Here is a 22,917-nt window from a genome sequence, read left to right as displayed (position 1 = left end):
ATAAAATAAAAATTTAAGATATACAATATATCAATATTAAGATTATTAATATAATAATAATATAACTTAGCAAATAATTATTATTAGTAAAAAATAATATTAAATATGTTTCAATGTGTATTTTTTTAAATGTTTATAATATATATTTTAACATCTTAACTTTTTATTTTATTTGATAAATTAAATTTAATATAAATTTACACTTTTTGAAAAAACCACTCAATTTTAAAAACCAAAACACTAAATACATAAATGCCAAAAGATAAAGCTAATATGAATTAAATAGACATTTAAGTAAGTATATATTTATTTTTAGGAAATAAAAACTTTAAAAAAAAGTTATTAAAACAAAACAAAAAATAAAAATAAAAAGATAACATTGAGAAAGTGAAGAATGCACAAAAGCTATGCTTTAGATTTATATGAAGCCTTTCTCTTTGGATCTCAATAATGCCTTATGACTGAAGCCTTTCTCTATCTTTCGCAGAGATGTTTATTTGGTCAATAGATGGATTTATAAATCTATAATGAAGATTTGAAAGTATAATTCCTTACAATTTTCATATGCTATTTAGTTATTTTTGGCAACATATTCTTCTATTTCTTCCATTCTTTTATTATTTAGAGTATATTGTCATAGGTGTTTTTCACTTTTTTATTATATTAAGTCTAGCAAATTTCCAGGTAGTATTGCTAATTGATGTTCTTTAAAAAGGTTACGAGATTATAGAATGATATTTTTGATCTAGTACCTCTCATCTTTGCCAAAGAATTTGAGCTAGTACCTCTCATCTTTTCTAATGTACTTTAATGTCCGACTCCAATTTATGGCTTGACTTTAGTGCAGAGAGATGTTATTTGTTGGTCAAACCAATTTACTTTATGATTAAAAGTTACATTTCACTTGTGAAAGTTTTCAATTTTAATTTTAATTTTTTATTTTTCCTTTTGGAATTTTCAAAAAATGGAAAAGGAGAAATAGGAGTTATACTTGGTTTCAATAGATGATTGAAAATTTTAAATGAGGAAATAATATTTAGGTTTCATTTGATTCATTTTTTTTTAACTTGTCTATATTATCTTCATTACCATTTATTATTTATGATTTTATTTTCATGACAACAATGAGTATGATAGAAAATACGTCTATATTTTCATAGCATGGGTCAGTATGGGGTTTTATTTAATATTCTCCATTTTTTTTTATAAGAATATAAACAAAATTTTGGTTGGGTATTTTTTGTTTTCCATAACATAGTAAAATATGTTTTACATTTTCTTATTAAACATAATCATAAATATATTTTATGTTAAACTGAATCAATACTATATATTAAATTAAATTAAAAATAAAATAAAAAATAAAAAATTAGATACAATCTCAGGCCATCACAAGAGATGCCAAAGTTAAGAAAGAGGTGGACAATTGTTGGAAATTAAGAGGTGGATTCATGCCCTCTCCTCTTCATGGCCTTTAATTACTTTTATTTTTGTTTCTATTTCATTTTATCTTACTTTATTCTATTTTATTTTTATTTATTTAAATAAATTCTTTTAATCCTTTTTAGATTTCTTAAATAATTATTGCATTATGGTGTAATATTTAATAATATTATTAAAATTATTTTTGGATTTCTTTTTCTTATATTAAATACTAATTTTATCTAATCTTGAAAACATAATAATAATAATAATAATAATAATAATAATAATAATAATAATAATTTTGTTTTCTATAATTTCAATTCCCCATAGTTAATCCTAACCAACACTAATGACTTTTTATTTTTTCTATAATTAAATATTACTTTGTTCTATTTGCAAAAAAAAATTACAATACATAAATTTAAAATTATTAATATAGTAACAACATAAATTAAATAATAATAATGATTAAAATTTGTATCTTTTGTGATCCATAAATTAAAATTTGTATTCAATCTTCATTATTATAGTAATAAAACATAAACCATAAATTTTTGAAACATATATTTATTTATTTTTGTAATACTTAATAAATTGAAATTAAAATTAATTTTAATTTTTATAAAAAAAAGGGATGAAAAACAAAATAAATAATATATATATATATATATATATATATATATATATATATATATATATATATATATATATATATAATTTAAACGAAAAAAATTATATAAAAAAAAATGGAAAAACAAACAAAAAATACTTAAAAGAAGAAAACATCGAGAAATTAAAAAAAAAAAAGTGACAAGCCCAACAAAAAAACTGTAAAAAGAGACAAGAAATTAGAAAAGTAGATGAGTGTGATTGAAAACACCAAAAAATCAAGAAAGAAAAAAAACGCAAAAGTTGATAATCTTGCCATTATAAAAAAAAAAAAAGAAAAAAAGAAAAAAAAAATTGATAATCTTTCGTTATAATAAAGTAAAAAATTCAAATCACAAAAGTTGATGAGGTTGCCCTTACACCAAAGAAAAAGATGAGAAATCAAAAGAGTTGATGATCTTGCCCTTATAAAAAGGTAAAAACCATAAACGCTCACGAAGCCATTATATTAGATTTTGAAGCTCATACCGCCATTACATATCTCATACAACCACAACAATGGGTTTCACATATTTATGAAGACCTTAAAATCTATGCATCTGTATGTTGAGGATTAACTTTGTCCATAATGAAGATATAGTTCTACCAAGGTTGCGAAAAAAAGGTCAATTGCATACCAATGTCAAATTGTAAAAAATAGTAATGGGGAATTAACATATCCCATTATTATAAATTACTTACATTCATTCTTCCATGTCCACCCTTCCATGTGCTGGTTTCCACAAAAAAAGAGACAAATTTTCACCCCATTTTGTTCCATAATTAATTTCCTTAACTCACATTTGTAAATTGGGAATTGAATCTCACATCTAAGAACCCTCCTTAATGGTAATTGTTTTATTATTAATTTTATTATATAATTTTTTTATTTCTAATTATCCCTTCTACTTTTTAGGTAATAGTTTTTTATTTAAGGGAAATGGAAATAAACATGTGTTGAATTACTGTTTTGTTTACAACATAAAGGAAAATGGTAATTAATGAGAACTTATGTCAGAATACTTAATTCTCTCATAAATATGTTGGAGGATAACATCAGAGATTAACCTCTAATTGTTAAGGAAAACTAATTAAGTAATGATGCCTAAGGAGGCACAAGAAAAATTGCAAGTAGAAAAGAACTATGTGTTGTCTTTTTCAATCAAAATGAAATACCTAAAGTTATATATGAAAAGGAAAGAGAAGATCCCCATTGATAAAATGATATAAAAACTAAGGGTGAGGTATGCAACAATGAATATTTATAGTGTCAATTAGTTAAAGTATGTTTTAAATGAGTTAACTAAAAGGGTGAATGATAACAATGATTTGAAAGGACTTTTAAAGGAGAAGATTAAATAAAATAAAAAATGACCAGTGTATCATATTTCAATCTCTTTATTTTTTTACAGTTATTTTATTAGGAAAGATAGGATGTGGCAATTTTTATTGGGTGTTTTCTATTTTTAGGTAAAATAATAAAATATATTTTACATTTTTTTATTAAATATATTCCTAAATATGCCTTATGATAAACAAAATAAAAGATTAAGATATACGATATATCAATATTAACATTATTAATATAGTAATAATATAAATTAACGAATAATAATTATTATTATATTAAAAAAATAATAATAAATTATTATTATATTACTAAAAGCTAATATTTAATATGTTTTAATGTGTAGTTTTTTAGATGTTTATAATATATATTTTAGTATCTGAATTTTTTATTTTATCTAATAAATTTAAATTTATAATAAATTTATATTTTTGAGAAAAAACAATGAAATATAAAAACCAAAACACTAAATGCTTAAATTCCAATAAATAAAATGAATATTAATTAAATAGACTTTTAAATGATTATACATTTACTTTTAAAAAAGAAAACTCGAAACTAGATCCAAATTTTTTTATGAAAATAGAACAAAAATTAAAATAAAAGTAACAAGATTGATAAATTGAAGGATTCCCAAAATCCAATGGGTGAGTTTTTATAAAACCACTTCAAAAGTTTAGAAAAATAAAAAGGAGAGTATTTTGAAATCCTTTTAGGTAGCCAAATACAAAGATTACAATAGCTTATGTGGGTTGAACATATTTTTAAATCCTATAAAATTTATGCGTCTACCTATTTAAATTTAGATGAAGCATTTCTCTTGAGCCTCAGTAATTCCTTACGACTGGAGCACTTCTCCATTCTTTGTAGCCGTGTTTAATTGGCCAATGGATGGATTTCTAAATCTACAATGAAGATTCACAAATATTGTTTTTTACAATTCCCATGTAGCTTTTAGTTTTTTCTAGCAATATATTCTTCTTTTTATTCACTTTGTTTATTATTTAGAGTAGTATTGTCATCAATATACTATTGTTAATTTATGTTCTTTAAAGACATTATGGTCTTATATAATGAGATTTTTTAGCTATAAGCTCTCATATTTACCAATGGATTTTTATGGGCAGACCCCCTCTATAGAGTTTCATATTTCTTTTGGAATTTTCACAAAATGGGAAAGGAGAAATAGGAGTTACACATTGTTTCAATGAATTATTGGGTTTCATTGGTTTCTTTTGTTTTTAAGTTCTTTATTTTATTTTCTTACCCATTATGGGTATGATAGGAAATACATCTATTATTTCATAGCATGGGTGAATATGGGATTTTGTTTAAGATGCTCCATTTTTATTTATAAGAATATAAACAAAATTTTGGCTAGGTATTCTTTGTTTTTGCATAAAATAGTAAAATTTATTTTACATTTTATTATTAAGCCTACTCATAAATATATTTATGTAAGGTTGAATCAACAAGATATCAGCATAATCATTCCTGTTACTCAACTTTAGCTGAACATGTGGTGAAATCTAAGCACAATCTAAGCACCACGTCTGCATTGAGGATTCATATGTCATCATAAGAGTTGATCATTTCCAAATCTAAGCACCACGTCTACATTGAGGATTCATATGTCATCATAAGAGTTGATCATTTCCATCATATGAGGTTAAGACAGAATATTGAGAAGGATGTGATCAATTGTCACATATCTACTCTTCCTTAAGCATATAATAATTTTTTTTTTTACCGTAATGGTTGTCCCACCATTAAGCAGATCGAGCACTATCATACTATGTGTACCTTTATATTGTATGACAGTATTGGACTTGTACTTTAATCCACGGAATGCATAGCTTTATGTTAGTTCTACTTTTAACATTCTATATGCATATCATACATAAGAGGCATGTACCAACTTGTTATCATGGCCATGGTCTAAGATTGTGCATTCCAAACCATTGTCAACACAATGATATCGGTATGGTATATAGTTTATTGTTAAGTTGATGTAGTTCGTGTTTTATGGCATACCTACCAATCCACAAGCTGGCGCTCCCAACACTGGACACTTGGACTTGTCTTAATTATGGCCGGATTGGTCACGTGGTCTGTGCACGGCTCTACCTACTGGATCCTTCCCGCGTCTTTATCTTGGTCTGACCGCCACAATCGACGGTCCGAGGCCTCTTGGAAAGATCTAGGGCCGAGAGGGCTCCACGACTTAGGGTTATACCTGGGGTTTATAAACCCTCTCCCCGGATTATTAGCGATTTGGCTGGGCATTCGCAGCGCTCCGACGCTCTGGTTCTCTTGCCATCTCTTCGGCATGTATGCCACTCCTCCGGCACCATTCTTCTGCTGTCGTCTCTTCTCCGGCGCTGCTCCTCTGTTATCGATTACAGGGTGTCTTCGCTTCCTGGATGAACGCCACCGATTTGGTAAGGTAAGTCCCCGTATCTCTGCTAGATCTTAAGACTTAACAACAGTTCAGTTAAATGGCGAAGTGACTGCCATATGTCTTCTGTTGACAGGTAATGGTAGCTCCTTCAGTTTTCCTTTGGCGGTCTGCTCTTCTTGCCGGCAATGGTCTCATGGTTATACACAGGTATGTACGATATTCCTCTGTGGTTATTTATGGTCTGCTTTGCACAAGTTTAAAAGTTCTGAATCATTTTCTGGGTTTATACTTAAACCCCAGCTACCTTATGCGTTCACCCTTGACGCAGATGACGGCATGGGTTTTGAGCTACGGTTTCTGCATGGGGTTTTGTCTTCCATGGTGGAAAACTCTCTTTGCCCACGGTGGTTGAGTCTGAGTCTCCTCCCAATGAGACTGTTCGGCTTGACTATAACTGTGAGGTTATTGCACTTGGGTTTTGATTTATTTCCCTGTTTCGAGGTGGATTTCCATATACCCACCAAGTTTGTAATGTATAAATCTGTGGACAATATATCCGATGTTTAACAGTTTGCTTGGCATAGATTCGCTGTCGGTCTCCACATAGCCTGTTTTGTTTATTCATTATGGAACATGCTGTAAAGATTATTCTGGAGTATTACTCAGTTTGTTTATGTAAAATCCCGTTCAGGGTTTTGTTAATATTTGCATTTCGCTTACGTCTGTTCTTAATCCTTTTCTCCACCGAACAGGGAAGTCTTCACTGTGTTTGCCCTGCCTCTCGTTTCATAGAGGTGCGGGCGAACACAGGTTTAAGACCGGCTATGGATAAGACTCACGATGTTTACTTTCCACTCTGGAATAAGTTTTGTTTATATATACATATGGTTATTCGTAACAGTGAAATGGTATTTGTGTGCTATATGGAAACACGCTGTAGTTTTGCTTCATACTGTATATGAAAACCGTGTTGTATTTCATTCTCACAGCGTTCATACTTCTTCTTGTTGGTTAGTTTTGTTCATGCATGTCGACCCATATCCCGACACGATGATCTCCGAAGTCGATATAGCTGAATTTCAATCCGACTGTTCTTTAAAATATTGTCTGCTATGTATATAAGGTTTTGTTTACAATAGAATGGAAATGATGTAATGCGGTTTTCCCTATCATGGAAATGCTACTGTTTTAATGACAGAACTTGATTTCAGATTTAGTACATTTATTTATATATGTACCTTGCATGTACTCAGTTTTTCCCCTTTAAGGTGATAGAAGTCTATGCACATTAAATATTATTCTAGTTTCTTTAACACCCTTGCACACACGCACGGTAAGGTTAACTTTCTTGGACTGCTGGTCTGGAAGGGTTTTAGAAGGGGTCCGGTCACGACCCGCCAGGTATTTTGACTGGTCCCTCCTTTCTTAACTTGACCCGAACAGAGGAAAGTTTCCCAGGTACAGCTAGATTCTAAAGACCTTCTGGCTCATTAACCCAGACAGTCTACAGGTAAACTTTTATTTTACAGTTACACTATCAGATTATGGATAGGATATATCCGACCCTTCTTACAGACGGGTCTGCTCACAGTTTCCACCACTGTCCCGTCTTATCTAGCTTCACTTCCACTCATTCATGCTATTTATCAGTTGTCTTCCTGGTACAGTCTGTGACTGTCTATTTTATTTTATCAGTTTTCCCTTCGACTAATATACACACAGCTACAGCCACGCCATTCTAATGGTAACTTAAAGACTCTATCGCTAACAGCTATAGTTTAATCTTCTACATGCACTGTATAACGATTATAACTACTTCAGGGTTTCAGATACTTACCTGGTTGCTCCTGGTGTGAAATCCCTTCAAAATCCTTCTGTAAATTCCTGTATGCAGCTCGTTATCCTCCCATCCGTGAGACTTGTCCTTCAGGACTTGAGTCTCCCCCCGAGCTTACCCTTACCGGATCACAATCCTCGGTAAGATAGCACAATCCTCAGTGCTTGACTATCTGGTCATTACCAGACATAGTCCAGAAACAAGGTTCATTACCTTCTTTTCCTCTTTCCCTTTGTCTGTCCCCACAACACACCCGAGAAAGCTATTCACCACCTTTTTCCTTTTTCCTGGAATTCCTTCCAGTTAAGGAAAGTGGTTACTTTCAGTTCTATTAACTGTTTTCCCTTTTTGGGAGCCCAATGTTTTCTCTGACCAATTCTTTAAACACATTACTTTAATGCATATTAAAAATAACACATTACTCTTTAAAAGAAAATAAGTTTCTCAATGTCATTCCAGTTTTACCACAGTAAACTTTTCAATAATTACATTTACGGGGTCATCACATCTCCCCCCTCTAAGTTTGGACATCGTCCCGATGTCTAGTGTCCTCAAACAGCTCCGGATAAGCTTTCCGAAAAAGCTCTTCGTCCTCCCAAGTAGCCTCATCCGGTCCATAGTGCTGCCACTGCACTTTAATTTGGGTAATAACCCACTTCCGCAGCTGTACTTCTCTCCTGTCGAGAATGTTCAGCGGCTCGACCAAGACCTCTCCTTCCGGTTCGACCTGCACACAATACCAGTGTCAGTTTTTCCATCTCTCGACAATTCTTCAATTAGTTCAGTTAGAAATAACTCTTACCCGAATATCTTGCCACTTGATCACATGCTTAGGGTCATAAATATACTTCTTAAGCATGGATACATGGAAGACATTATGAATTCTAATGTGGCTAGGTAAGGCTAGCTGATATGCTACTGGCCCAACTCTTGCCAAGACCTGAAAAGGTCCAAAGTAACGAGGCGCGAGTTTGGCACAACTGCTCCACTGCAGAGTGCTCTTCCTGGCTTGTATTCTTATGTACACGTGATCCCCCACCTGATACTCTTTGAATCTTCTTTTCCGGTCTGCAAAGGTCTTTTGCCGATCCTGAGCGGCTTTCAAGTTAGCTCGCACTCTTTTGACCATGTCTTCCATTTCTTTGAGCATTTCAGGTCCCAACCTTAACTTATCCTCCGGGCCGCTCCAGTTTGAGGGCGTTCGACATTTGCGTCCATACAAGACTTCAAATGGAGACATTTGGATTGATGTATGATATCCGTTATTATAAGCGAATTCCACCAGGTGTAGATAATCTTCCCATTGAGTCGGTTTTTGCATTACACATGCTCTCAGCATGTCTTCTAACACCTGGTTCACTCTCTCCGTCTGTCCATCAGTTTGGGGATGGTATGTTGTACTAAAGTTCAATTGTGTACCCAATTCTGCAAACAGTGCTTTCCAGAAAGCGGATGTAAACTTTACATCCCGATCTGATATTATAGTCTTCGGCAGCCCGTGAAGTCTGAACACGTTCTGCATAAATATGTGTGCAATTTGGACTGCCCTGTAGGTTGATTGCACTGGAATAAAATGGGCGGCTTTACTCAGCTTGTCCACTACCACCATAATAGAATCATTGTTCCTTTTAGTTCTAGGCAACCCAGTTATAAAATCCATAGATATAATTTCCCATTTCCATTCTGGAATTGGTAGGGGTTGCAATAGCCCAGCTGGATGCTGATGTTCAGTTTTGATTTGCTGGCATTCTAAACACCGCGCTAAATATTCCGCTACATGTCTTTTCATTCCGGGCCAGTAGTACTCCTTTCGAAGTGCAGCAAGCATTTTCTGGTATCCTGGATGACCTGAGTAGTGGCTTGTACGAAACTCATTCAGAATTAAATTTCTAAGGTTATTGTCATCTGGTACAACCAGTCTTTGTTTGTAAAACAACATTCCATCCTTGCTCACTTCATACCCTTGTTGGTTATCCTGGCCAGAAAGTGACTTTTGTCGCTTGATTTGCTGATAATCAGCATCCAAGTTTGCTGTTGTTTTAATCTTTTCTTGCAATGAACTTTCCCACTTGCTGAGAGTGACCTCATATAGACATTGTATTTTTCGGCTCAAAGCGTCTGCTACGCGATTTTCCTTCCCCTTCAGATGCTTGATATCAAAGTCAAATCCACTTAAGAAATCTGCCCAACGGGCTTGCCTTTCATTCAGAGTGGGCTGGCTAAAATAGTTTGTCAAGCTATGATGGTCTATTAGTAACAGAATTTTCTTACCCAAGAGATAATGTCGCCACATTTTAAGAGAATGTATAACAGCTGTAAGCTCCAAGTTGTAAGTAGAATACTTCTGCTCATGCTCCTTCAACTTTCTTGACTCATATGCGATAACTTTCCCTTCTTGCATCAGTACACCACCAATGCCTTCCTTACTGGCATCCGTACACACAACATAATCCTATTTAAGATCAACTATGCTTAGAACGGGAGCCGTAGTGAGTAAATGTTTAAGTCGATCAAAACTTTGCTGGCATTCCAAAGTCCATTTGAATGTCCTTCCTTTCTTCTGTAAGGATGTGATAGGATATGCCACCCTGGAGAAACCCTCCACAAATCTTCTGTAGTATCCTACTAACCCCATGAATGATCTGATATCTGCTACATCTTTAGGTACAGGCCAATTCATTATGGTTTTGATTTTCTCAGGATCCACTGCGATCCCTTCCTTGGTGATCACGTGGCCTAAATATTGAATTTCTTCTTTATAGAAATCGCACTTGCTAAATTTAGCATACAACTGATGCTCTCGTAGGGTCTGCAGCACTATTCGGAGGTGCTCCTCATGTTCCTCCCTGGAACGAGAATAGATCAGAATATCGTCAATGAATATTAGTACAAACTTGTCTAAAAACTGATGGAACACGCTGTTCATCAAACACATGAATGTGGCGGGTGCATTAGTCAATCTGAAAGGCAGCACTACAAATTCGTAATGCCCATATCGGGTTCTAAAGGCTGTCTTAGCAATATCCTCTTCTTTAATTCTGATCTGATGATAACCAGATCGCAGATCGATTTTGGAAAATATGGTTGCCCCTTTAACCTGATCAAAAAGCTCGTCAATTCGAGGTAAGGGGTATTTGTTTTTGACTGTGAGTTTGTTCAGCTGTCGATAGTCAATGCACATTCTAAAGGTTCCATCTTTCTTCTTGACAAATAGTACCGGTGCTCCCCAAGGAGATACACTGGGACGGATATAATTTTTATCCAATAGTTCTTGTAATTGCATTTTCAGCTCAGTCAACTCAGGAACACTCATCCTATAGGGTGTTCGCGAAACTGGGGCAGCACCCGGTATTAACTCGATGGTGAAGTCAATATCCCTCTTCGGAGGTAACCCAGGAATTTCCTCTGGAAACACATCCACGAATTCCTTTATTATTGGAAGGTCGTCTAGCGGACTCCCTTTATCCTTGGTTTCTGCATAATTTATCTGAATGGCATATACTTGCCATCTTTTCCAGATGCATTTCACTAGCTGGGATGCAGTGATAGGCCGGACCTGCACAGGTCGTTTAATTCCCTGCATCTCCTGTTCCATTCCCAAGTCATCCCTGAACCGTATAGCTTTTGTTTTACAATTCACTAAAGCCCAATGCTTCTCTAACCAATCCATCCCAATCAGGACATCATAGGACCCAAGTGGCAGCATGTTCAGATCTGCTACCACTGGCTGTCCTGCCACCATTATGGAACAGTTCTTGATTTTTTCCATTACACGTCTTTTAGCCCCTGTAGCTAATTGTACTAGCCATGGATTCTTAAATTTTTCAGACTGCAATTTACACTGTTCAACTATCTTTGGACTAATATAACTTAAAGTAGCTCCTGGGTCAATTAGAACAGTGATAGAAAGGTCTGAAATTTTACCTTCGAATTCTACCATGGTAGGCTGGTATTCTGCCTGGCGATCATCCAAGGCTGCATTAATTTTGTGCACACTCCGTCCCACGTCGCCCACGGTTGATGCCTCATGAATCTGAGAGATCTGATCAGCTCCCTTCCTCTGCGGGCAATTCTTGACATAGTGTGGTCCGCCACAGCCCCAGCACTGTACTGGGGGTCGTGTTACTCCTTCATTATCCAATTTGATGGATGGTTCTCCCATTCTGGTCTCACTGACAGGCTTGGGTCTGAATGAGCTTCTTGGTGCTGTTCTGTTGTTCTGGCCTTTGACATTTCCCTTAGTTCCACCAACCCGGCTTCCTCTATTGTTTCCCACAGTTTTACTACCCTTTTTCTCATTCCATTTCTTATTGGAACTGTCCCCCTTCTGTTTGTTCTGCTGGTAGCACATTCTAGCTTTTCTGATAGCTCCGTCCATGGTTCTGGGATTGTCAAATTCAATCCTTTCTCTCATATACATGGGCAAGCTGCTAACGAACCTCTGCACCTTTGCTTTTTCCTCCTTAAGATAAGGTACATAGCGAAGCAAGGAGGTGAAACGATTAATGAATTCATCCATGGTCTGCTGTCCTAACCTCAGATCATGGAATTCCTTGGCTTTTTCATCATAAAAGCGCTCTGTTAGATATCTCTCTTTAAAATACTTTTGAAACTTTTCCCATGTTATGGTTCGCTCACTCACTCCTTTTACGATTTTCACTTCTTCCCACCACAATGTTGCCTTCCCTTGCAACTGAAATATGGCCAATCTAGCCTTCAGATTGTGGTCGTATTCATATAACTGGAAATATTTATTCATGTTGATCAGCCATGCTTCAGCTGCTTCCTCTTGCTCTCCATCATAGTGTGGGGGTTTAATTTTCCGGAATTCTCCCTGTAGTTCCACCTTCTGCCGCTTTGAAGTCTGTTGTTATGAGACATTATCAGAATGCTCCTTTCCATCTTCTGGAATCTCAGATTCTGCTTGGTATTGTTGTTCTTCCGTCGTTCTCTGTTGCTCTGCGCTTGGATTGGTCAGTGGCGGGTTCTGTTTATCAGACAAGCTTTTTAATATTCTTTCTTGCTCCATTGTCAAACGTGCGTTATCCTCACGCAAGCGAGCCATTTCATTCTTCAGCTCTTGGACTGTTTCTAGTATCGCCAGGTTTGTACTGCGGGTCTCCTCACCCAGCTGCACCCACAATTCTGGGTTGTTTCCTGGATCCATTTTTCTTCTTGTTCTGGTCTGTTCTAATCATACAACAGACATTCTTGTGAGCTTTGGGCATTCTTTACCCAATGAAGAAAGAGCAATACCAATGCTGTAACAACAAATATATTTTTTTTAACATAAAACGACAACACATTTTTCTAATACCCAGAGGCCACAGTTTGGGCATCCTGGGCTCTGATACCAATTGTCACATATCTACTCTTCCTTAAGCATATAATAATTTTTTCTTTTACTGTAATGGTTGTCCCACCATTAAGCAGATCGAGCACTATCATACTATGTGTACCTATATATTGTATGACAGTATTGGACTTGTACTTTAATCCACGGAATGCATAGCTTTATGTTAGTTCTACTTTTAACATTCTATATGCATATCATACATAAGAGGCATGTACCAACTTGTTATCATGGCCATGGTCTAAGATTGTGCATTCCAAACCATTGTCAACACAATGATATCGGTATGGTATATAGTTTATTGTTAAGTTGATGTGGTTCGTGTTTTATGGCATACCTACCAATCCACAAGCTGGCACTCCCAACACTGGACACTTGGACTTGTCTTAATTATGGCTGGACTGGTCACGTGGTCTGTGCACGGCTCTACCTACTGGATCCTTCCCGCGTCTTTATCTTGGTCTTACCGCCACAATCGACGGTCCGAGGCCTCTTGGAAAGATCTAGGGCCGAGAGGGCTCCACGACTTAGGGTTATACCTGGGGTTTATAAACCCTCTCCCCGGATTATTAGCGATTTGGCTGGGCATTTGCAGCGCTCCGACGCTCTGGTTCTCTTGCCATCTCTTCGGCATGTATGCCACTCCTCCGGCACCATTCTTCTACTGTCGTCTCTTCTCCGGCGCTGCTCTTCTGTTATCGATTACAGGGTGTCTTCGCTTCCTAGATGAACGCCACCGATTTGGTAAGGTAAGTCCCCGTATCTCTGCTAGATCTTAAGACTTAACAACAGTTCAGTTAAATGGCGAAGTGACTGCCATATGTCTTCTGTTGACAGGTAATGGTAGCTCCTTCAGTTTACCTTCGGCGGTCTGCTCTTCTTGCCGGCAATGGTCTCATGGTTATACATAGGTATGTACGCTATTCCTCTGTGGTTATTTATGGTCTGCTTTGCACAAGTTTAAAAGTTCTGAATCGTTTTCTGGGTTTATACTTAAACCCCAGCTACCTTATGCATTCACCCTTGACGCAGATGACGGCATGGGTTTTGAGCTACGGTTTCTGCATGGGGTTTTGTCTTCCATGGTGGAAAACTCTCTTTGCCCACGGTGGTTGAGTCTGAGTCTCCTCCCAATGAGACTGTTCGGCTTGACTGTAACCGTGAGGTTATTGCACTTGGGTTTTGATTTATTTCCCTGTTTCGAGGTGGATTTCCATATACCCACCAAGTTTGTAATGTATAAATCTGTGGACAATATATCCGATGTTTAACAGTTTTCTTGGCATAGATTCGCTGTCGGTCTCCACATAGCCTGTTTTGTTTATTCATTATGGAACATGCTGTAAAGATTATTCTGGAGTATTACTCAGTTTGTTTATGTAAAATCCCGTTCAGGGTTTTGTTAATATTTGCATTTCGCTTACGTCTGTTCTTAATCCTTTTCTCCACCGAACAGGGAAGTCTTCACTGTGTTTGCCCTGCCTCTCGTTTCATAGAGGTGCGGACAAACACAGGTTTAAGACCGGCTATGGATAAGACTCACGATGTTTACTTTCCACCCTGGAATAAGTTTTGTTTATATATACATATGGTTATTCGTAACAGTGAAATGGTATTTGTGTGCTATATGGAAAGACGCTGTAGTTTTGCTTCATACTGTATGTGAAAACCGTGTTGTATTTCATTCTCACAGCGTTCATACTTCTTCTTGTTGGTTAGTTTTGTTCATGCATGTCGACCCATATCCCGACACGATGATCTCCGAAGTCGATATAGCTAGATTTCAATCCGACTGTTCTTTAAAATATTGTCTGCTATGTATATAAGGTTTTGTTTACAATATAATGGAAATGATGTAATGCGGTTTTCCCTATCATGTAATGCGGTTTTCCCTATCATGGAAATGCTACTGTTTTAATGACAGAACTTGATTTCAGATTTAGTACATTTATTTATATATGTACCTTGCATGTACTCAGTTTTTCCCCTTTAAGGTGATAGAAGTCTATGCACATTAAATATTATTCTAGTTTCTTTAACACCCTTGCACACACGCACGGTAAGGTTAACTTTCTTGGACTGCTGGTCTGGAAGGGTTTTAGAAGGGGTCCGGTCACGACCCGCCAGGTATTTTGACTGGTCCCTCCTTTCTTAACTTGACCCGAACAGAGGAAAATTTCCCAGGTACAGCTAGATTCTAAAGACCTTTTGGCTCGTTAACCCGGACAGTCTACAGGTAAACTTTTATTTTACAGTTACACTATCAGATTATGGATAGGATATATCCGACCCTTCTTACAAACGGGTCTGCTCACAGTTTCCACCACTGTCCCGTCTTATCTAGCTTTACTTCTACTCATTCATGCTATTTATCAGCTGTCTTCCTGGTACAGTCTGTGACTGTCTATTGTATTTTATCAGTTTGCCCTTCGACTAATATACACACAGCTACAGCCACGCCATTCTAATGGTAACTTAAAGACTCTATCGCTAACAGTTATAGTTTAATCTTCTACATGCACTGTATAACTATTATAACTACTTCAGGGTTTCAGATACTTACCTGGTTTCTCCTGGTGTGAAATCCCTTCAAAATCCTTCCGTAAATTCTTGTATGCAGCTCGTTATCCTCCCATCCGTGAGACTTGTCCTTCAGGACTTGAGTCTCCCCCCGAGCTTACCCTTACCGGATCACAATCCTCGGTAAGATAGCACAATCCTTAGTGCTTGACTATCTGGTCATTACCAGACATAGTCCAGAAACAAGGTTCATTACCTTCTTTTCCTCTTTCCCTTTGTCTGTCCCCACAGCACACCCGAGAAAGCTATTCACCACCTTTTTCCTTTTTCCTGGAATTCCTTCCAGTTAAGGAAAGTGGTTACTTTCAGTTCTATTAACTGTTTTCCCTTTTTGGGAGCCCAATGTTTTCTCTGAGCAATTCTTTAAACACATTACTTTAATGCATATTAAAAATAATACATTACTCTTTAAAAGAAAATAAGTTTCTCAATGTCATTCCAGTTTTACCACAGTAAACTTTTCAATAATTACATTTACGGGCTCATCACATCAATCTCAAGCACCGTGTGTGTAGGGTTGATAGCTTCCATCATATGAAGCTAAAAGAGACCAATGAGATTGAGAAGCATGTGATCAAACTGTGTATGTAGGGCTGATAGCTTCCATCATATGAATCTAAGAGAGACCATTGAGATTGAGAAGCATGTGATCAATCTGAAGCACCATGTCTGCATTGAGCATTCTTAGGTCATTGCAAGGGTTTATAACTTCATTCATATGAAGCTAAGAGAGACCATTGAGATTGAGCATTAAAATTCATTCATATGAAGCTAACATAGACCATTGAGATTGAGCATTCTTAGGTCATCGCAAGGGTTTATAACTTCATTTATATGAAGCTAAGAGAGACCATTGAGATTGAGCAGCATGTGATCAATCTCAATTGTTGGACTTGGAAATTAAGCAGGAGGTGGATTAGTGCCCTCTCCTCTCATACCTTTTATTTTCATAATAATATTACAATTATTTTTTATTTCTCTTACTTATATTACATATTAATTTAATTTAATTTAATTTAAAAATAATGATAATAATAATAATAATTAATTAAGTATTTTTCCATAATTTTAGAATTCCAATTCCCAATTGCTAATTCGTAACCAATAGTGAGTTCAACCCACTAATTTTTCTTATTTCTATAATTAAATATTACTTCATTGTCTTTTAATTAATTTAGTTTTATTCTATTTTATTAACAGTAAAAATAAAAAAACTAAAAATTTAAAAATTAAAAATTAGAAATTAGAAATTAAAATTAAAAACAAAAATAAATAATAAATCCTCTATTATGCTTATTTCAAACAACTAATTCCCAACAGCTAAAAATTAAAATTATTAATATAGTAATAACATGAATTAAATAATGATAATGATTATTATACTAATAAAAGATAAAATATAAATATTTCAAAGATATATTTTGTTTATTTTCTTGAATTCAAATTCAAATTAATTTTAAAATTTATAAATAAAAACATAAAAATGTTTAATTAATAAATAAAAGTTTTATTTGTTATATTATTATTTAAAATAAATATATTTAATTAAAAAAATAGATATATAAAAAAATTAAAAAAAAAAAAAAAAAAAAACAACTACCAAAAAACTAACAAGTGTAAAAAATTAAATTCAAGAAATCAGATCAGATGAGCGCGTCGTCATAATAAAAATTTAGAATAAAACCCACAGAAAACAAACATCAAAAAAATGAAAGCAACCACAAAACATGATAATTTTACCGTTATAATAAAGAAAAAGAATCGGAAAAACCAAGGTATGAGGATTCTAGAAACCGAAACGATAACTACAACATCAACAAAACACAAAAGCTAAAAAGATTCCAGAAAACGAGATAAAAAAACACAAAAGCGAAGGAGCTTGCCCTTATATAAAAGCGAAGGAGCTTGCCCTTATATAAAAAAACACAAAAGCATTCTCATACAGCGACTACAATGGGTTCAACACATTTATGAAGGCGTTAAAGCGGAAATTGGCTCTTCAACAAATCCATCATTCAAAAATTCCTTCCGCCATCTCGTTAACGCAAATCTATGGTTGTTCTGTTCTCCAAGTAAAGGTAGGTAAATTGTTTTTACAAACTCAATAGGCATTTTCTTTTACAAAATTAAATGCAGTTTCTAATTATTAGTTTAATTGTAGTTTTGTTTAATCATATTTAATTTTATTATATTGAATTCTCTTATCGTTTCTCTATATACGTTTCTAAAAATACGTTTAATTTTGTTTATGATTAATTTTTTTTATAATCAAATATTTGTTTATTTTTCTTAAGTGCATTTAATTGTATTTATAATCAAATATATATTTTAGCATAAAAACATTAATTTATTATTATATTTATCTTATTTAATATTTGTTTTATGAATTTTTTTTTTCAAGTATAGAAATGTATACTTATTTAAAATAATCATAATCATATTACCATATATATATTTTTTTAATTACTAGAATGTATATCCCTACTTTTAGTTTTTTATCCTTACTTTTAGTTTTTTAGGCCGCCTCTCCTTATCCATTACCTTTCTTGATTTGAATTCGTTTTTGTCTATCCTCATTACATTTCATCCGGTCATTCTTGATCAAATTTCTATATTTTAACACGCCTTGTTCGATCTCGGCCTCCTATGTCACAACAACAACGAACCAAAAAGTCGCTCTTGCTCGTTCAATAAAACCTCGGATGGGAAATTTTCTAACTCCAATGCTTTCCGTCCTTGAAAACCTCGTTCCGTCCATTATCTTCTCATTGGGCCAGTCTAACCTTCGGTCCATTTTCTTCTCATTGGGCAAGTCTGACACTCAACGAGTTATACTTTATTACCTTTTCTTTTTACAAGTGGAGTTATTTTTTTTTACAAATGGAGTCTGTATTTTGGGCTTGTTACAACTTTCATTAAAGAGTTTCTCCATTATTAGTTTTAGTTTAGTCTGTTTAACTTCATTATTTTTAATACGAAATATGTTAGGGAAACAAATTTAAAATTCTCTTATAGCTTTTTGTATAGATATTAAAAATGCATTTTGTGATTAAGATTAAATTTTTATTTTTTATAATCATATATTTGTTTTTGTCTTTTTCATCATAAAATTGCATTTAATTGAGTTAATTGAGTTTGTGATGAAATATATATTTTTTGTATAATGTAATATTAATTTATTATTGTATTTTTGTTAGTTATTGTTTTCTTGCGAATTTCTCTCCTTTTAAATATGGAAATGTATATTTATTTAATATGTATTTAAATATTGTATTATTATTACTTTATCAAAAATACTCATGTTAGAATGTATTTTCTTTAAATTACTAGAATGTATATCTCTATTTTTTTATTTTTTTATTTGCACTTTAAATATCATAATGGGGCGTAATTATTTTATTAATATCTTAAAACAAATTTCAAGTTTATAATGTTTATAAAGTTGTATATTATGACCATATATGTTTGTTAAAAGAATTAGTTTCACTTAATGCTAAGTAATGTTAAGTCAAGTCAAGTTTATAAATTAGATTTAAGATTTAAGTTTTTAGCATTTTAGGATTATGGGAGAGAGGGAAGGAAGGATGGGGGGATGGATGGTGACATAGAGATAGAGGGAGAGGGGATAAATGGATAGCGACATAGAGAGATAGAGGGAGAGGGGATAATTGGAGAGAGAGTGACGAGAATGTGATAGACTGAGATAGATGTTAATGTTAAGTCATGGAAGAGAGAATGAGAAAGAGGGGAGAGAGTTAGGGGGGAGAGAGAATGAGAAAGAGGATGAGAGATGAAAAGAGAGTGAGAGAGGATAGAGAAAGGGGTAGATAAAGTGGGAAAAAAAATAGAGGGGGAGGGGGAGAGAGAGATGGGGTGGATATCGAGAGAAAGGGAGAGATAGTGACAATGAGAGGGGGGGAGAATGAGAGACAAAGGGAGAGAGTAGGAAAGAGAGGGATAGTGAGGGAGGAGGAGGGGGAAAGAAATAGTTATGGTCAGAGAAGGGGGGAAGAGAGAGCCACTGAGACTGAGACAATGAGAGAGAGAGAGAGAAAGGGAGAGAGAATGTGAGAGAGATAGAGTGGGAGAGAGAAAAAGAGAGTGAGGTAGAGAGATAGAGCGACGGAAAGAGAGAAAAAGAGAGAGGGAGGGAGAGATGGAATGAGAGAGAGGGGGGAGAGGGAATGAGAGAGGGAGTGATCAAGAGAGAGGGGAAGAGTTTTATAGAGAGAGAGTGAGGAAGATATAATGTCAGAGAGTGTATGTGAAAGAGCCATTTTTAGAGAGAGAGAGAGAGAAATATTGGGAGATAATGAGAGAGGGAGATACGAAGAGCGAGGGAGACAAAGTAAGAAAAAGAGAGCAAGATAGAGAGAGAAGGGGGCGTGGCAAGAGAGAATGAGACAAGGTGGAAGGGAGGAGGAAGTAGAAAGAGAGGGGAAGGGGGAAGAGAGTGTAAGAGAGAGAATGGGATGGTGATATATTAACAGAGATAGAGATAGAGATGGATACAATGTCAAAGAGTGTGAGAGAGACACATAGTAAGAGAGAGAGAATGATTGAGAAATAGTGAGAGAGAGAGATAGCAAGAGTTATAGGGAGTGAGAGAGAGAAAGAGAGAGCATGAAGGGATGGAATGAGGGAGGGCCTATTTTGACCCCTAAACATTCTTTCATAATATATTCATACACATTTTTAATTTATTTATCATCTGAATAAATATTCTCATAGCCATTTATTTCAAAATGGATTTTTTGAACTAGCATGTCTCCTCTTTGCTCATGGATATCTATGGCCTAACTCCCATTGAGAGAACCATGAATTTATGCTAAAACCTTTAGAGTGTTAAATCTTTACAACTTTTGTTGTTTTCCATGTAGATTTTTCACAGACAATGAAGAGGACAAGGGGGTTGTACTTTTCTTGAATCAATCATTGAAAATTTTAAATGAGAAGGAAAACAAATAGGGGGTTTCATTTGATTCATTTGGTGCTAATTCGAGTGTTTTTGGATTTTATTTTCATTGAGAATTAGTTCCCATGATTTTACTTTCGTAACATGTATGAGTACGATAGGAAATTATTTTTCTACATATTATAGTATTGTTTTACATTGTTTAAATAGATTCTTAATAATTTTAAATTAGAAAGGGAAAACCTAGGGTTTTATTTAATTTATTTTTTTTTAAATAATGTTGCTTTTAATTTCACTATGTATAGGAAACATTGTCCTTTTGCGAAATATATAGATTTTTATTTACAAAAATATTGTGTCAATGTTATTTGATCTATTTTATGTAAATTTATTTGTGTAAATATATCTTTGGCAAAGGAATGGCCTAACTTGGTTAATGATTATGTAGGTCATATATATGACTATACACCATGAAATGTTTATTATATGAATCTTTTATTAGAAATTTATTTATTTTAAATCAGGTTTTCATTTGGTTTAATTTTTATAAATATATCTCAATAAGCATGTGTGACTCTATGTGGATCTTTTATTAGAAATTTATTTATTTTAAATCGGGTTTTCATTTGGTGAATATTTTTTTGGTTATTTGTTTTATCTTGAATCATATTTGTGTAAAGAGGTTATATGCCATTTTTTTAAACAAAAAATGACTTGATGTCGTGTAATATTTATTAAATATTTTAAAATGAATCTATTTCAAATATTTCATAACTATATAAATTCCCTTTTAATGAAGTCTTTGTCGTTGGCATTTTACATTTGTTTTGGAATTTGTCTTTTTTTAACAACTTTGTTTTTATTCCTTTCCACTAGAACATTATAGGTAACACAAGATAATTTATTGTGTAGGTGAACAAACCTAGGTCTATCTTAAATGAAAATGAAATGTTTTGAGGTGCAAGCCTCTTTTTTGGCTACAAAAGTTAACAAACTTTTGCAAGTTAAAAGGTGTAATCAATTTATTAGCTTCAGAGAATGAATTGATTTCTCCTAACATCTAATATTAATTTATATAACTATGAAAAAGTTAAGGGTGTTGAATATATTTTTTTTATGACATAAAATCATACCAATAATATGATCAATATTGATACATAGAAATAAATATTCCTTATATTTGTTTTCCCCACAACATTAGATAGTGACTTTTCAATTGAACTAAATGATCAAAATTATAATTCAAATAACGACATAAATAACTAAGAAGATATTTTCTTTACCTGATATTCATAAAAAACATTAAAGATGTATATGTTAATTGTTTTAGAGAAGAGGCATAAAATAAAAGGTTTTGTTTGGTATTATATTATTTTTTACTAATATATATATCTATATATATATATATATATATATATATATATATATATATATATATCAACAAAAAAAGTATCCTTTAAAGAGGGTATAAATTTAATTTGTATGTTGACATTTTAACTAAACTATACTTACGACTAGTTTAAAACAACAGAGTGAAAATTACCTTCATTACCTCAAACAATCCCTATATTGCACAATCTAGACCAAGATCCATGTTTAGCTCTCTATTCATCCCTCTACATTTTTATCCATTACAGATAGATATATGATTGGTACTATCTCCCCCAATTCAACTTTTATTGCTAGCAAGCAGATATCTCATGACAACACATAATTAGTGGCATTTGGTTTCAAAGATCCAAAGTTTCCTATATGTTTGATGCTACTCATAAATTTGTGTGTTTTTTACTTTTATGAAATCAAGCATAGTAGTATACATGAAAGCACTACTAACTAAGTTTCTAGCTTGCCAAACAATTTTGAAGAACTTTTCTATATCTCAACAAGGATCTTATATATCTTCAATGACAGTATATCCTCTTTCTATCCATAGCTCTATGAATATGAAACTATAGAAAATAGTGTTACAATTCATGGATTCAAATTGTCACATGTAAATAAAGGTTGGAAAAAACATGTTTTAGACAGTGACAAACAATATCCTTGAGAGAATACTTAAGTTTAGCATCTAGTACTTACACTTCTCCCTTATATAGGGGATGTAGAGCACCGATCATGCAATCAATAGACTTTAATATTTAATTCCATTTATTGATATTATCTTTTGGGATGTTTTTATAAAAAAATAGTTGAAATATTGTTGATCTCAATTTTTCTCTTAATGTTACATTTATCCATACTTCAATGATTAATAACAACATAAACGAAACTAGAAATGGGTCAGTTCCTATATATGATAGATGCTTGTTAGTCTATATCTTGGTTTCATAAGATTTCAAGGGAATTTTTATTTTTATTTTAGTGCCATATTTTTATAATCTTCAAACAAAACATGTTTAGTCTCCAACAT

At 33.7% G+C, this 22,917-nt stretch overlaps 2 protein-coding genes across 2 annotated transcripts; one reads left to right on the top strand and one right to left on the bottom strand.

Moving 5' to 3' along the window:
* The first annotated feature begins 5,510 nt into the window (after positions 1-5,510).
* LOC149253058 (uncharacterized) lies at positions 5,511-6,524 on the top strand. Its single transcript, XM_089454354.1, has 3 exons — positions 5,511-5,867; positions 5,956-6,029; positions 6,123-6,524. The coding sequence occupies exons 1-3, from the start codon at positions 5,511-5,513 to the stop codon at positions 6,232-6,234; spliced, it is 543 nt and encodes a 180-aa protein (XP_089310480.1). The 3' UTR covers positions 6,235-6,524.
* A 1,652-nt stretch (positions 6,525-8,176) lies between these two features.
* LOC149253057 (uncharacterized) lies at positions 8,177-12,826 on the bottom strand. Its single transcript, XM_089454353.1, has 7 exons — positions 12,539-12,826; positions 11,584-12,400; positions 10,941-11,391; positions 10,290-10,505; positions 9,437-10,085; positions 8,600-9,175; positions 8,177-8,386 (listed from the first exon to the last, which is right to left on the bottom strand). The coding sequence occupies exons 1-7, from the start codon at positions 12,824-12,826 to the stop codon at positions 8,177-8,179; spliced, it is 3,207 nt and encodes a 1,068-aa protein (XP_089310479.1).
* Between the last annotated feature and the right edge of the window lie 10,091 nt (positions 12,827-22,917).

The sequence above is a fragment of the Pinus tabuliformis genome, chromosome 7 (genome assembly GCF_031772625.1).
Source record: "Pinus tabuliformis cultivar Carrire ecotype Pingquan chromosome 7, CPIR1, whole genome shotgun sequence".
Classification (NCBI taxonomy): domain Eukaryota; kingdom Viridiplantae; phylum Streptophyta; class Pinopsida; order Pinales; family Pinaceae; genus Pinus; species Pinus tabuliformis.
The sequence above is the reverse complement of the archived record's forward strand: the minus strand, read 5'-3'. Positions and strand labels throughout refer to the sequence as shown.

What these genes read in the sequence shown, in the direction of transcription:
- LOC149253058 (XM_089454354.1), top strand. Translation starts at nt 5,511, where the DNA reads ATGGCCGGATTGGTCACGTGGTCTGTGCACGGCTCTACCTACTGGATC. An exon ending in AACGCCACCGATTTGGTAAG is followed by an intron (nt 5,868 to 5,955) that starts GTAAGTCCCCGT and finishes TTCTGTTGACAG; the next exon opens with GTAATGGTAGCTCCTTCAGT. An exon ending in GGTCTCATGGTTATACACAG is followed by an intron (nt 6,030 to 6,122) that starts GTATGTACGATA and finishes CTTAAACCCCAG; the next exon opens with CTACCTTATGCGTTCACCCT.
- LOC149253057 (XM_089454353.1), bottom strand. Translation starts at nt 12,826, where the DNA reads ATGGATCCAGGAAACAACCCAGAATTGTGGGTGCAGCTGGGTGAGGAG. An exon ending in TACCATGGTAGAATTCGAAG is followed by an intron (nt 11,392 to 11,583) that starts GTAAAATTTCAG and finishes TAATGGTGGCAG; the next exon opens with GACAGCCAGTGGTAGCAGAT. An exon ending in GATATCAGATCATTCATGGG is followed by an intron (nt 10,086 to 10,289) that starts GTTAGTAGGATA and finishes TACGGATGCCAG; the next exon opens with TAAGGAAGGCATTGGTGGTG.